Source organism: Mytilus trossulus, chromosome 2 (genome assembly GCF_036588685.1).
Source record: "Mytilus trossulus isolate FHL-02 chromosome 2, PNRI_Mtr1.1.1.hap1, whole genome shotgun sequence".
In the NCBI taxonomy this organism is placed as follows: domain Eukaryota; kingdom Metazoa; phylum Mollusca; class Bivalvia; order Mytilida; family Mytilidae; genus Mytilus; species Mytilus trossulus.
The window spans coordinates 27,307,063-27,323,776 of record NC_086374.1 but is presented as its reverse complement, the minus strand read 5'-3'; the positions used below and the strand labels follow the sequence as shown (position 1 = coordinate 27,323,776).

Genomic DNA, 16,714 nt, shown 5'->3' with positions numbered 1-16,714 from the left:
GATTGTAACAATATATTTTTTTCTAAAGTTATAATTTGTTCTTTGATTGATAAATGTTTTTAAACCGATTATATGTGTCTCAAATAATGTTAAGCTGTTTTCTTATTTAACTTCTAGTATATCAGTAATTATTTGATTCCTCGACCGTGCACATTTTCAAGTTCATAGTTCTTTCCAAAAGTAAGTATTACTGAAATTTCACCATGCTCTTTCACAAAGCCGGAACCTGTAAAATAACAAATTCACTATATTGCTGAAGTCGGTCAAATATTTTTTTTTTTTTTTATAGAAATAGGCTGTCTTGCCGGCTTGAATTAAAATATCTAAATTAGATCTGGCAAAATGTCAGAATAGCCACTGCCTTTTTTTAATTTTGGAAATCCAGTGTTTTTATTTATTAGTACGAAGTTGGTACATGACGTCATGCTCTTCATACTGAAGGGAATAAAGAAACATTCCTCTAATCTTATTTGCATATCTTCAATATTCCTTGCCTGTTAACTTGTTTAATAGCGCTATTTAATATTGTTAACCGCGATCAGCAATGACAGGTGATCGTTTAAAACATGATGTATCCGGCGACGTCGGGAGGTCGGATGGTAGATCTGGAGTAACAAGACGTCGAGTGGCAAAACCGACTTCTCTTAGAGAAAACGGATCATTAAAATTTGAAAACGACCTTGCATTGGCGCTGAAAGAAAGTTTGAAGTATGCTAAACAAATGGATAGCGACCCAAAACCAATGGAAGATTCGTCTTTAAGGAGAAACAATATTGAAAATCAAAAGAACGAACTAGAAACAAAGTCTTCCATCTCATCCAGACTAATGGATACATATGGTGAGAAGCAGTTGAAAGAACTTTTAGTGTTGCATATCGATCTAATACAACACCAGCAAGAGTTGGTTATTCAGAAAGACCGACAAATTAAACAAATTAAACAAGAGAGGGATAATGTAAGTATCTGATCATGAGTCATTGTAACCTGAGACTACTACACCGAGTCTCAGTTGTACATGTGTATGATTGTTGAATAAAATTGCCAAACCACCGTAGTTGTTTATTTTGTACCCTTACTCATTTTATAGTTTTTGTTTTCAATCTTCCCATTTTTAATCATATTTAGTTCGCAGCGATATTAGCTGGAATAATATTTTCATTGTGTTTTTGGACACAACTTGGCTTCAAGACAAAACCTTCAAGACACTAGCCTTGCGCTTGGAAATATCGTAAACAAAGATGCAAAAATGGTTAATTTTTCATACGGGTCAAACTTAATTAATACAAAAAGCAATTTCTTGATGTTATGTTTTATTCGTTTTATTAATATGACCCACCAAAAAATGGACGATCTGCTTATATGTAATCAAACGTTTATATGTGTGCATGTCTAATTAGTGATTCATGCCCAAAAATGCAAAAATAGAGGGTAAAACCACGTGATGAATCATGTGACCGAACCGCACGCTATTGTGTGTGAATACGAAAGCAAAACAAGATCTGACAACACACAGATATATCACATCAATTTGTGTATATGGGTAAATCTGTCTCCATGCCGAAAAATTTCACAAGGAATTTCAAGAAGATTTTAACAAGGTCATCAAACGTTCAGGTAAACTGCAGAACACCGCAAGGTGAACAAAATAAACAAAAATGGCAGACGGTCAGAAAATGTCCAAAATGGCTGCAAAAAGATGATACATATAATTTACTTTTATTGTAGCCAATGAATACATTTTTGTAGGAAATTATCAAAAATAAATTTTTCTTTGTTGTTTCAAATATTCTGCTAGAACTTTGAAGTGGAGATTATTGTAAAGCTCGTGTAAATATTGTTCGATTGATCGTAGTATCGCCTATCGATGTACAACGACAATGTACGTACACACAACTCTAGAGAAACAAAGAAAGGTCAAATGTTTTAAATGTTTACACAATGTACAATTCATGTAGTATATCTGCCATTTAGGGTGGATAAAAAATTGTGTGTTACTTACTGAGGCTCTCAATGAAAAGCAGGTAGTAATTACACTTTATTGATTTGCTGAGTATTAAACAATGGGGAAAGGGTCATTGCATATTTTATTACAAACGACTTATTTCATTTAGTAGCATTTACCTAATAAAATTGAGAATGGAAATGGAAATATTCATTATGAATCACGTTTTTATACATGTTTGAAAACTATTATGGGATTGGTAATTCATGTCAATGAGCAAGTAATATATTTGTTGTATTGAAATTACATATTTGAATTTAAAGATCAGAATTAAGGATCAATATTTTTACTGCAAAACAGCTTTGTCGGATGGCACAACTAGGATTTCCCAAAAGCAAGTGGTGTCAATACAAATATAGTAAGGGGAGTAAAATGAATGTTTTGCAGTTTTTGCTAAGAAAGATATTTAAACATTTTTATTTTGCCAATGGCGGATCCAGAACTTTTCATTAAGGGCCTCTCCAGTCATGCTTCAGTGATTCCCTAGTATATAATCAACCAAATTTTTCCCACGAAAGGGGGGGGGGGGGGGGGGGGGGTAACCCGCCTATGTTTGCCATAGTCTTACAAATACATGTATGTCTAAAATTTCACTGCTTTACAGTAGACATAGGTAGGAAACCATGGCATGGTCTCTGAAAGGATTTTTGAAGGCAAGTCCAGGGACTCAATAATTTTTGCCAAGTAGTAAAAAGGTAAAATTTTGGCTGCTTAATGATTTGTCAATTCAATCCAAATGACTAAAATGAGCGAAGAAAACTAGGCCATCAAAATAAATTTAAATTGTGACTTGGGTGGAGAGTTGTTTCTCTTGATAGAAAGCAGGTTGAAAGCAATAAGGCTATAGTTTTTAGTAACTTTTACGTAAGAAATAAATATAAGAGACTACTATTCCATGTTTCTGGTTCTTTAAGCCATAAATATAACCAAAGATATGGAAAGATCATTTGAATTGCTTTTATACATTGTACAGTAGTCAAAAAATATCAGTAGCTCATTTGAATCCATTTGTCAGTACATTGCAAAGTTGTTTTCCGTTCTCTAACTTAAGTTTGCCTCAACCAAATGCTATGAAACTTGTACACAATGCTTACTGGTATAACCACGAAACAAAGATCAAGTTTGAATTTTAGTAGCATCACTTAGACTGTTCTAAAGTTGGCCTAAACCAAATGTTATGAAACTTATACACATTTGCTTATTTATACCACAAAACTCGAGTCAAGAACAATTTTGTAGAGCCTCACAGTTCTTCGGTTATGTCCCATAATATCCAAGTGCCAGGGGGCATCATCTGATCTGTGTCAATCTGTGTCCCATGGACACATTCTCCATTGTTTTTAAATATAGGGCATCTTTTACTTGTATACAAGTGTTTTTTTCATTGCAGAAAACTCACTTATTAAAACTAGTTAGTTTTTATTGGGCAATTGGAAATAGATTGGCCATGATATTATTTATGCTCATTTTAATTTTCTGATGAGGTGAATACAGAGTAAAATATTTATTGAAAATATTGCTTTGCATTCTAACCAAATTAAAACTAAAAAATTACATTTGTGTTTCACCCATCAGATAAAGAAAACAAACCTCACAGACATTTTGACCAAATAAACAATAAAACTTCAGACATTTCTAAATCTTATGGTATCTATTTCATAAAAATTTCCATAAAGTTACTTGGTAATATTTTTTTGAAAAATATTGATTTAAGTTGAAAGGATAAGACACTTTCTCAGTGGATACTCACTTTTGTCTTATGACTATTTGTTATTATGTGTTGTAATGCTTATTCTAAACAAATTCTTCCACAAGAATTGAAGTTCATTAAACTTGGTTTGTTAATTTTAGCCTAATATTTTATAGGAAAATCAGTGTATACTAGTAATTTAAAAAGATGTTAGCAACATTCTGCATGCTCCAAAGTAGGTCATGACTCATAGAAAATATTTTTTTTGTGACTGAGTGACTTATTTAATTATGTTAATTACAATTTTTAACATTCTGTTACACTGTAACAGTAATGCCTATATAAACTAAACAAGTAGCAATACAGCATTCTTCTGTACTAACTCTTGTAAGAAATTAATTAAGTATTTAATAAGTTTGATAGCTTTATATTTCTCTCATTTTTCTGTTGCCACTGAGGGCATGTGCATATGCAGTGGAGATTATCAATGCTGGTATATTTATGTTATTTTTCAGCTAAAATGTAGACTAGATAGGATGGAAAGACGAATGTCTCTACTAAAGCATAGAGTACCTGATGTAGAATTGAATGAAAGTCCACAAAGACAAAGAGGTGATCAACAGCCCTCTTCACAGTGTTTGTCTGAAAATATACCATCACATACATCAGAGAGGTCATTGAAAAGGTAATGTCTGAAAAAATACCATCACATACATCAGAGAGGTCATTGAAAAGGTAATGTCTGAAAATATACCATCACATACATCAGAGGTCATTGAAAAGGTAATGTCTGAAAATATACCATCACAAACATCAGAGAGGTTATTGAAAAGGTAATGTCTGAAAATATACCGTCACATAAATCAGAGAGGTCATTGAAAAGGTAATGTCTGAAAATATACCATCACATACATCAGAGAGGTCATTGAAAAGGTAATGTCTGAAAATATACCATCACATACATCAGAGGGTTCATTGAAAAAGTTACTAGAATTGTTTGAAAAATAGTGTGCGAAAAGTTTATGATCGGAAGTTAAGATTATAAGATATTGGGCTAAAGATACCAAGCGGACATTTGAAACTCATTTACTTGTTGAGAGACTGTTGACAATGTCAGGAAAAAGAACAACTAAAACTTAAAAGAGTAGTCTTCAAAACTAAAGACTTAGCAGTACAATAACCACCAAAACCCAAGTGTAATCTCAAGTGCTTTTGTCACATGATCTTCTCCATCACTATAAAAAGTGGATTTACAAAATCAATTAATATGCAATTTTATTTCATACTGTAGTTCTGGTTTCAATTCTCTTTCCACTTTGCTTTACTAGCCAGGGATGCATTCTTCATTTATATAGAATTATATATTTATTCAATACTTACTTCATGGTCAGTCAATTTGCCATTTGGGTATTGTATGGTTAAAATGACAACTGAATAAATCAAATTAAGGCTTTTCCTGTAAGACACACTTGCATTTTTTGCTTTACTTCCAATTTCCATTACTGCTATCAAATGCTTTAATTGACACTCAACCTTTGTCTCAAAGACTTTTAGCATGTTTAAAAGTCAATTAGACATTTCAGTGTATCCCCTTCTTTCAAATCAAAAAATGGATTTATTTATAATTGCAGGAAAAGAGCCAGTTTTGAACCACTGAATCTCAGTAAGCGTTTCGTCACAGATTCCAGTGTAGAAAGTAGAAACAAACCAGCAGACACTAAATTACAACCAAAAGTTGATAGAACTAACAGAAGTCGAAGTAGAACTTTCACTATACCCACCGAGGAAATATACAATGCTTGGGGATACAGGGCCAGACCTGGTCAGATAGCTGCAGATCCTAGTATGCTTAAGGAACTTCAAAAAAGAACAAGCATTAAGAAAACAGACAATGTAGACAATAGTGTTTTGCGTACTAAAGACAATTATCACATTTCATTTTATCAACCTGTAGCAGAACATATTGAAATTGAAAATAACACTGATTTGCTGAAAGGTGCCCAGTCTCAGTTAACAGGTGGGTTAATTACTCTCTGGATTTTAGGCATTTTCAGGTAATTTTTTGGTACTGCATACATTGTGCCTGTAGGTGATATTGAAAGCTAATGGTAAAGATTGCTAATTCATTATTACTGTTGTTTTTTTTACCAAATATAGACTGAAATTTGTACAGGAAAGAAGTTAATATATTCAACTTTTCTCAGGACATTGGAACCAAACTGAAATAATGAGTATTTATTTTTAGATCACTATGATCAAGGTCAAGGTCATAATTACTAAAAATTGCAAAAAGGTGTCTTTAATAAAAGTTAATGCACCTTGCATGGTATAACAAGCATGCTTAAATGGTAAAAGATTGCATGTTATGAGAGCAGAATCTAAATTGATTGTGAGATCTGTTTCAAAAGTGGAGGTCATAGAAAATATAAGTAGACTGAAATATGTGCAAAGGAGGTATATTTATGTGCATACATTTGTAGGTACAAACTAGCATTATATTTCTCAAACAAGACTTTTTTTTAATAAGATAATTTACTTATTTATGACCGGGGGGTTGGGTTCTGGGAGTTGGAACCCCCCCTTCTTTTGAGTTTTGGGACAATCAATGCATTTGAATGGGGACATGTGGTTAAAATGGCTTAATCTTCCTCTGAAATTTGTACATTGCCACCTGGTAAACAAATTCCTTAAAAACTTAACATTTTTAGGAACATGTTTAAGTGAATATTTATTATTTATTTGATATTTGTAATATTTGTAACCTGAATGGTAATTTTTCCTTTGATCTTCTAGTGAGTAACTTCATTATTTGTAGAAGAGTGTATAAAATCCTTGTTTGAATAGAAAAGAATGGGAGGAGCTTATACCAGTGCATTAACTTCCATCTCAAAGGTTGTTAATGTACTGTACAGTTTTACTTCACCCCCTGGCGTAGTTATCAATAAAAGATTAACACCAAATGGAATAGAAATGACCATGTATACATTTTCCTACAGTTGTTTTGCTAGGATATCTGTTTTATCTCACATTGGCTGTTATGTTTGTAATAAATAGTTGAGCATGTAGCTAGTGCTTTATTCTGATTTAACTTCTGACACAGCATTGTCACTGATAAGTTATATATCTTTTTCAGTTGAATGTCCACATTGGAGGGTAAAAATGTATACCAATCAGTGGGGACTTGAAGGAACAGAGGTGAGGCAACACAAACTATTTGCTCTTGTATTGCACCATATTGTACCATATCTTGTTTGGGTTCATGAAATTGTAAAGTGACGCATTCTAAATGGTTTTATATCAGAATTTTATAATCACAAAACATGTGTAATTTTGTTAATTTCTTTTTTGTACTTTAAATACAAAGAACATTTTATATTATGCCTACAGTTTTATTTTGTTATTGCATAAATTCTTCAATTGCAATAAAAATTCATTGTCATGCCAGGTCAACAATTGATTAATACAGCGATTAAGTAAAGAAAATCTGTTAAAAATTACATATCCTAACTATTTTATTTTTAATCTTCCCTTTATATATCATTGTCCAGCATTTATCCTTTATATTGTTTATAATACAAAGTGTTTGATGAATATTTAACTTTTTTAGAATATGGAAGATGAAATTTATACAAAGAGGCACACTAAACCAGAAATAGAAGAAAAGAGAAGAAAGAGGTGAAATTACTATAAAATTTCTATCTTGTTGTATGAGCAAATCTCTTGTTTAAGCTAGGATATGTTGATAAAAGACCAAATATCAGGAGTCAGGACACTCAGGTTTAATTTTTATGTCCCACCAATGATAGCAGAGGGGCACCTATATGTTTTCTGGTCTGTGCCTCCGTCCGTTCGTTTGTTTGTCCTGCTTCAGGTTAAAGTTTTTGGTCGAGGTAGTTTTTATACGACCGCAAATTTTGAAAAAATTTTCGTCGTATATAGCTATCACGTTGGCGTCGTCGTCCGAATACTTTTAGTTTTCGCACTCTAACTTTAGTAAAAGTGAATAGAAATCTATGAAATTGTAACACAAGGTTTATGACCATAAAAGGAAGGCTGGTATTGATTTTGGGAATTTTGGTCCCAATATTTTAGGAATTAGGGGCCAAAAAGGGCCCAAATAAGCATTTTCTTGGTTTTCGCACTAACACTTTAGTTTAAGTAAATAGAAATCTATGAAATTTTGACACAAGGTTTATGACCACAAAAGAAAGGTTGGGATTGATTTTGGGAGTTTTGGTTTCAACAGTTTCGGAATTAGGGGCCAAAAAAGGGCCCAAATAAGCATTATTCTTGGTTTTCGCACAATAACTTTAGTTAAAGAAAATAGAAATCAATGAAATTTAAACACAATGTTTATGACCACAAAAGGAAGGTTGGTATTGATTTTGGGAGTTTCGGTCCCAACAGTTTAGGAATTAGGGGCCAAAAAGGGACCCAAATAAGCATTTTTCTTGGTTTTCGCACCATAGCCTTAGTATAAGTAAATAGAAATCTATGAAATTTAAACACCAGGTTTCTGACTATAAAAGGAAGGTTGGTATTGATTTTGGGAGTTTTGGTCCCAACAGTTAAGGAAAAAGGGGCCCAAAGTGTCCAAAATTAAACTTTGTTTGATTTCATCAAAAGTGAATAATTGGGGTTCTTTAATATGCCAAATCTAACTGTGTATGTAGATTCTTAATTTTTTGGTCCCGTTTTCAAATTGGTCTACATTAAGGTCCAAAGGGTCCAAAATTAAACTTAGTTTGATTTTAACAAAAATTAAATTCTTGGGGTTCTTTGATATGCTGAATCTAAAAATGTAATTAGATTTTTGATTATTGGCCCAGTTTTCAAGTTGGCCCAAATCGAGGTCCAAAATTAAACATTGTTTGATTTCATCAAAAATTGAATAATTGGGGTTCTTTGATATGCCAAATCTAACTGTGTATGTAGATTCTTAATTTTTGGTCCAGTTTTAAAATTGGTCTAAATTAAAGTGCAAAGGGTCCAAAATTAAACTAAGTTTGATTTTAACAAAAATTAAATTATTGGGCCTCTTTGATATGCTGAATCTAAACTTGTACTTAGATTTTTGATTATGGGCCCAGTTTTCAAGTTGGTCCAAATCAGGATCTAAAATTATTATATTAAGTATTGTGCAATAGCAAGTCTTTTCAATTGCACAGTATTGTGCAATGGCAAGAAATATCTAATTTCACAATATTGTGAAATAGCAATTTTTTTTTAATTATGAGTTATCTTTCTTTGTCCAGTATAGTAAGCAAGAAATATCTGCAAGAATTTTTTTTAATTGGAGTTATCTTTCTTTGTCCAGAATCAACTTAAATCAATATACAATGTATATTCACTTTTTACTACCAACTGATAAATTTAAATAATCTTTACCATTCAGTGATAACAAGCAGTTTTTTTTACATCTTAATATTTTATGATGTATTTAAATGAGTAGTAATTGTTGCAAACTCCATTAGAATATTTTAATTGAAATTAGTTTTGGAATAAGGGAAAGGGGGATGTGAATAAAAAATTGGGTTCAATTTTTCTCATTTGAAATTTCATAAATAAAAAGAAAATTTCTTCAAACATTTTTTTGAGAGGATTAATATTCAACAGCATAGTGAATTGCTCTAAGAGAAAACAAAAATTTTAAGTTCATTTGAATACATTCATTCTGTGTCAGAAACCTATGTTGTGTCAACTATTTAATCACAATCCAAATTTAGAGCGGAATCCAGCTTGAATGTTGTGTCCATACTTGCCCCAACCGTTCAGGGTTCAACCTCTGCGGTCGTATAAAGCTACGCCCTGCGGAGCATCTGGTTTGATGAAGTTGAAGTTCAATCAACCTGAAACTTAGTATACATGTTTCTTATGATATGATCTTTCTAATTGTAATGCTAAATTAGAGTTCTGACCCCAATTTCACGGTCCACTGAACATAGAAAATGATAGTGTGAGTGGGGCATCTGTGTACTGGGGACACATTCTTGTTTCAGTATCTTATTTAGCTACCCTTGATGTGTTGTCTTCCATTCTAGGTCAATTGGATCCCGATTTCTCAACTTTGATCTGTGTTTAGTGGTAATAAGCATTATCACATATTTTGTACTGATATGTACGTTTTTGCATGGCCAATAATAGCCGGAAGTCAAGGTTGGTTATCAGCCCTCGGGGCCGATATCGATATCAGCCCTCGAAATCCATATCAAGCCCCAGAGTTTAACTTCCGGTAACCAGTCAATCAAGGACTATTTGTAAACAAGTTGAACACAATGAAAAGAAATTTAGAAAGTTATGAATCTGCTGTAGAAGAAAAAAGTAGAAATCAACAGTGAAAATCACAAAAGTTCCCGTAAAATTTTGACGTCATAAAGAATTTAGAAAATATATGACGCCACACTGGAATGAGTAGCGATGTAGGATTCTTCTTAAGAATTTTTAAACATTTGTAATGTAGCACTTTAAAGTCGTTTAATATTTGCAATTCTTACAATTAATATATTTATTGTTAATTATTTCTGAAACTTTTCACAAAACGTTGTTTACCTACTGTGATACAAACTTTTTTTTTTAACTCACAGTGATACAGTACATTTTTTTTTTGTTAAATATCTTTTTGATTTTTGATGAAATATCAAACATAATCATTTTGATGTAATTTAAGCTATTTGTATTCTCTTGCTTAATATGTGATAAATAGATTATCTTTAATTGCAAATCTATAATTGCAAATGAAATTCATGTTGAGTTGAGGCAAACTAAAGTTTAGAGAGCTGAAACTTATTTTGAGACAAACAGATTGATAAATGTACAGACTGACAGGGGTTAAACTTAATATGGGCATTAAAAATAACTGCATAAACATAAACTGAACAAAATTTGTTCCTTCCCCCTTCAATGTAAATTTAATACCTTATAACAACTTGCATACATTTTAGATGGGATTTGCAAAGATCTAGAGAGCAGGCTGCATATGAGAAATTGAAAGAAAAAGAAAAAGGTGCTGATGTTCTTCCTGTAGAGGAAAACTCCAATTCTGTGGAATCATTTTATCCTTCTCTTGATAATAGTAAGTTGTTACTAGCTAACACTTTCCTGCTGAGTCGGCAAAACCAACAGAAAAGCAGCATGTGTTGTCTTGCCCACTCATCTTATAAACTCCAACATAACAAATAATCACCGTCAAAATGCTCTAAAGTCATTCAGTGTTGTAGTAAATGTGACAAGAGAAAATTCAAAGTATTGGCAAACAGAAAGTAGGTGACTGACATACCTTATAAGTGCTCATATGTTACAAATCTTGGTATACACAGTGAAAAGTATAACAAAAATAATAATAGATGTACCGATAAACAAGTTGGGTTCAAATACCACAACTACAAAAATACCAAAAAACTACATATGTTTACAGAACAGATTTTTGTCAGATCATTTGCAGCGTTTATCTAGAATTTTTTTTATAGTATATATTATAAAATTACTATTTTAAGCCAAAAATTCTTCTTACCGACAGTTTAGTTTTGACAATTCACATTTGATCAAGACTATTTCCAGAGATTATGTAATTAAAGAAAAATCTATTTTTTTCTTCAGTTACTCATTTAGAAATCACAGATAAAATTCCAGTGATGGTGTTTGGTCATGGAATACCAAAAATGGACGTAACGTAAGTTTGATTAATTAATACGGTTCACGTGTACAATTCTTGACTTAATTTTGTTAAACCTTTATCATTGTTTTATATTATATGTAGCAATGGCTTGGATGAGTTTAAAAAGAAAGTCAGTGCCTATCATTTATTTTTAAGAGTTATGCCCTTGGAAACATTGACACAAGTGCTTTGTCATGTACAATTTTTGCCAGATTTTTATCAAATCCATAAATACAGCTATGTCTCATACAACTTCAAAAATAAGGTCACTGGTGGATCTCATATTTTTTATGAGTTTCCCATGGAAATGTAAAAATATTCTTTTTAGTTTTGACAGAACAGAGAAAATATGTGCAACACTTATTGCAACTCTGTTCTTTTATTGCATGTTATGATACCTTCTGGTCAAATGTTATCTTTTATATGAGTTCTGTTAAATAAATCTTAAACTTTCTCTTTTGTAGAGGATTCAAGTTGCCCTGGGATGTAAATATGAAGAAAGGACATAGTCATTTACGCACAAGACACACAAGGAATACATAACACAGATGTTCTTCAGATGTATTCACCAGCCATTTCATGACTTGATTCACAATCACTGACCAAAGCTAGAATTTTGTTGTTGATATTTTTTATTGTTGTATTTAATTTATATTTGATAGTAAATATTTTTGTTGCTTAGTATTGGGTATAAGTGATAATGACCCTGCGTTATATTGTACAATTAATGTCTTGTGTGTTCCTTGGTCAAATATTCAAGCTTTTAAAATTGCAATCCTACAAAAGGCAAGACATCTCAGTTAAAGAAAAGTCATATAGGGGTGAAGTATCTTTATGCATTCAGTTGCATTTTTTCATTTTTATTATTGAAATACAGAAGCCTAGTTATTTTTGTAACTAACATTTCTTTTCGTTAAAGATGTTTAAAACAGAACAAAAGGTATTTTGCTTTGAAGCAAAAAAATAAAATAAAAGGGGGGATTAAATACATTTGCACAGAGGACATAGGTTGAGCAATCTGATTTTTTTCCTTTGCTATTCAGCATTTGTAAAATCTGTTACAGAGCGAAGTGAAAATTATATACAAGTTGTTTTGTTATTAAATATGTTTTCAATGTGATTCCATATTAACAAGCATTTAATTCAACCCTGCAAACTTTTTATTTACTCTTATACAGTTGAGTAATAATTCAAAAGTAACTGAAGTCTGAGAATATCTTTCCAAATAAATTTCCCAATTAGATCATGCTTCTTTCAGTTGTCGAAGTTATTCATCTTTGAATAGATGGGTGTCATTGTATATGAAGTTTAATTATTCTTACAGAATCTTAATTAGTTGACCTTTATGAAAACCAATTGAATATCATAGAGAGAGAAATATCAAAGAAATGGACAGATATGAAAAATGATCTAACTTTATATGCAACCATTTCACCCAATAAATAAGAAGCCAACCATCTCACCATTAAATTAGAGTGTACTGTATTGTTTTACCAAGTATAGAACATTTGGGCATAAATTTTTTTTCTTTTTTCCAAAAAAATTGAAGGTTCATTTAGGGTTAAAAACGTTTATAAATTACAATACTTTCATAAATACTTCAGTCTGTCTTATAAATAGACTAACCTAATCAGCTTTGACCAAAATATCCAAAGTTAACACTGGTAAAAATACTGAGCAATCCTCAACCCAGTATAATTGTTTGGCAAAAAAGAATCATGGAACACAACTTCTGGAAATAAAACGGTTGCAAGATTCATAACATTTTTTTGCAATATATACATGTAATTTATTTTTTATAGTGTTGAAAACTCTACCAAAAGAAGTTAGTATGTATTCATTGATCCTTGAATAGAGAAGTCTGTACAATTCATTTATAAAGAGAATGTAACAGACGTACTTGATATTGAGTGTTTTTATAATCTGTCACAATGGATGTTGAAGTCTTTTTTAATGAATAAAGATATTTAAACTTTAATAGTTTCACTATTTTTTATTGTTTATACTGAAATATTTTTAGATGGTTATCAGCTCCACCAGACAACAGGGATGATGGTATTGACCAATCAACAGCTAGGATTTTCTCATCATGGCCTGTCATGTTGTATAATGGGGCTTTTGGACTGAAAAGAAAATGTTACAAAATCATGTTTCAACTTTATCATTACTCATTAGTAAACTTAAGGCATTAGTCAATTGAAGTACTCAATAGGCTAAATGATATAAATGCTAAGAAGATGTGGTACGAGTGCAAATGAAAAAACTCTCCATCAAAGTCACAATTAGTAAAAGTAAACCGTACATGTATATTAATTACTTTTAAAAGTTATCACTATAATACAAATTCTATGCAGCTATTGTCAGTATATCTGAATTTCCCTCATTATATACATAAAATTCTACACGAAATCTTTAGTTTAAGAAATTTCTTACTATATTTGTTTACCATGTCAAAGATGTGGGTATATTAACTGAACTTAACTCATTGGATGAATTTTATGTATAAATTAAGTTAAAATAATATGCTTTTGTCTGCAGTTGTCCTTCACAAAATAAAATAATGACATATTTACCTTCTAGTGTCCCAAAGTTTCATTACTGAATCATAAGAACCAGAAATAAACAGGAATTCATTTGTTTTGGACCAACAAACACTAGACACCCATCCTGTATGTGATGTATATATACTCTTTACCAAAGCACCATCTGAAATATTCACATTCAATTTTCATATATAGTCAACTTCAGGCTGATTATGCCTTGGAATTCATAACACTGATAATACACACACCATATGAACAATGATCCTAAGGAAAATAAATGCAATATTTAACTGCAGGTATTAAATGCATGCCTTCCTTAAGTTAAGTGACACTATCTTGGTCATGTCACAGATTTCTTTTGACATTTTTGCATACAATGATGAGATAATAAGCATTGTGTATAAGTTTAACAGCATTTGGTTGAGGAAAACCGAAGTTTGAGAACAGAAACAAAAAAAATCAAAAAAAGATGACCCATCATTCTTGCTATAACCCTATCATAAGATCTTGACCTTAAATCTATAAACCATGAGAAAGAGGTCATGGTCAGATGAATCATGTCAGACTCGGACATGCATGTACCCTAAAAAAACCTCTTTATATACCTTAAATAGTTGACTCATTACTTATGGTATTAAAGAAATTGACATAATATGGCAAGCTGAACTTTTGATAAATGAATCAAAAATAGACGTCACATCATGGTTTAATAGATTAATCATGTCAAAAACACATATGATCTAGAACCCTTTTATACCATGCTATAAACCAAATATACAATATACCTAGTTGACTAAGTTTTTGACAAGATATGCAGATCAACCAAATATTTTTTAAAGATTTTCATTATATTTAAATTGACAAGCAAAGAAGATCAATCATATAATTGTTACTGATTTCCTCAATGTTTAAACTAACCTGAACTTCTTGGATCCCACAGTCTAACATGTCTATCAGATGATCCAGTTACTATTTGTCTGTTTAATGGAGAATAACTCATGTCTAAAAATACTTTTGATCCTTGCTGAAATAAAAAAAAATCTCATAAGTTTTTACCAAATTTTTATGTACGAACATTTTAGCAGTAAATAAAAATGTTAAAGCACTGACTTATACAATTCACAACAGAGATATTAGACACTACTATATTGGAATAATATTTTAATTTTTATCACAAACATATTTTTTTCAATACATGACATATAAGCTTAAATGTTTTGAATGGATCAGTTTAATAAAAACCAGATGCTCCGCAGGGCGTAGCTTTATACGACCGCAGAGGTTGAACCCTGAACGGTTGGGGCAAGTATGGACACAACATTCAAGCTGGATTCCGCTCTAAATTTGGATTGTGATTAAATAGTTGACACAGCATAGGTTTCTGACACAGAATGAATGTATTCAAATGAACTTAAAATTTTTGTTTTCTCTTAGAGCAATTCACTATGCTGTTGAATATTAATCCTCTCAAAAAAATGTTTGAAGAAATTTTCTTTTTATTTATGAAATTTCAAATGAGAAAAATTGAACCCAATTTTTTAATCACATCCCCCTTTCCCTTATTCCAAAACTAATTTCAATTAAAATATTCTAATGGAGTTTGCAACAATTACTACTCATTTAAATACATCATAAAATATTAAGATGTAAAAAAACTGCTTGTTATCACTGAATGGTAAAGATTATTTAAATTTATCAGTTGGTAGTAAAAAGTGAATATACATTGTATATTGTATATAACAAAGATTTAAGTTGATTCTGGACAAAGAAAGATAACTCCAATTAAAAAAAATTATTGCAGATATTTCTTGCTTACTATACTGGACAAAGAAAGATAACTCTTAATTAAAAAAAAATTTGCTATTTCACAATATTGTGAAATTAGATATTTCTTGCCATTGCACAATACTGTGCAATTGAAAAGACTTGCTATTGCACAATACTTAATATAATAATTTTAGATCCTGATTTGGACCAACTTGAAAACTGGGCCCATAATCAAAAATCTAAGTACATGTTTAGATTCAGCATATCAAAGAGGCCCAAGAATTTAATTTTTGTTAAAATCAAACTTAGTTTAATTTTGGACCCTTTGCACTTTAATTTAGACCAATTTTAAAACTGGACCAAAAATTAAGAATCTACATACACAGTTAGATATGGCATATCAAAGAACCCCAATTATTCAATTTTTGATGAAATCAAACAATGTTTAATTTTGGACCTCGATTTGGGCCAACTTGAAAACTGGGCCAATAATCAAAAATCTAAGTACATTTTTAGATTCAGCATATCAAAGAACTTAAAGGTTTCAATTTTTGTTAAAATCAAACTAAGTTTAATTTTGGACCCTTTGGACCTTAATGTAGACCAATTTGAAAACGGGACCAAAAATTAAGAATCTACATACACAGTTAGATTCGGCATATTAAAGAACCCCAATTATTCAATTTTGATGAAATCAAACAAAATTTAATTTTGGACCCTTTGGGCCCCTTTTTCCTTAACTGTTGGGACCAAAACTCCCAAAATCAATACCAACCTTCCTTTAATAGTCATAAACCTTGTGTTTAAATTTCATAGATTTCTATTTACTTATACTAACGCTATGGTGCGAAAACCAAGAAAAATGCTTATTTGGGTCCCTTTTTGGCCCCTAATTCCTAAACTGTTGGGACCTAAACTCCCAAAATCAATACCAACCTTCCTTTTGAGGTCATAAACATTGTGTTAAAATTTCATTGATTTCTATTTACTTTAACTAAAGTTATTGTGCGAAAACCAAGAATAATGCTTATTTGGGTCCTTTTTTGGCCCCTAATTCC

The 16,714-nt window shown here is 31.3% G+C and overlaps 2 protein-coding genes across 2 annotated transcripts in view; one reads left to right on the top strand and one right to left on the bottom strand.

The window, feature by feature from the left end:
• Positions 1-457: 457 nt before the first annotated feature.
• Positions 458-13,324, top strand: LOC134706882 (male-specific lethal 1 homolog). The gene is made up of 8 exons (XM_063566226.1): positions 458-955; positions 4,208-4,377; positions 5,324-5,709; positions 6,826-6,887; positions 7,300-7,367; positions 10,634-10,764; positions 11,289-11,361; positions 11,811-13,324. Exons 1-8 carry the CDS (start codon positions 545-547, stop codon positions 11,887-11,889), a joined length of 1,380 nt encoding a protein of 459 aa, XP_063422296.1. The 5' UTR covers positions 458-544; the 3' UTR covers positions 11,890-13,324.
• LOC134706883 (ribosome biogenesis protein wdr12-like) overlaps positions 13,320-16,714 on the bottom strand; it is an 18,545-nt gene continuing 15,150 nt past the window's right edge. Inside the window, exons 10-12 of the mRNA XM_063566227.1 lie at positions 14,808-14,913; positions 13,920-14,052; positions 13,320-13,469 (exon numbers count right to left, since the gene is read on the bottom strand). Coding sequence (XP_063422297.1) covers positions 13,340-13,469; positions 13,920-14,052; positions 14,808-14,913 — 369 coding nt within the window. The 3' untranslated portion in view covers positions 13,320-13,339. The remainder of the gene's footprint in view (positions 13,470-13,919; positions 14,053-14,807; positions 14,914-16,714) is intronic.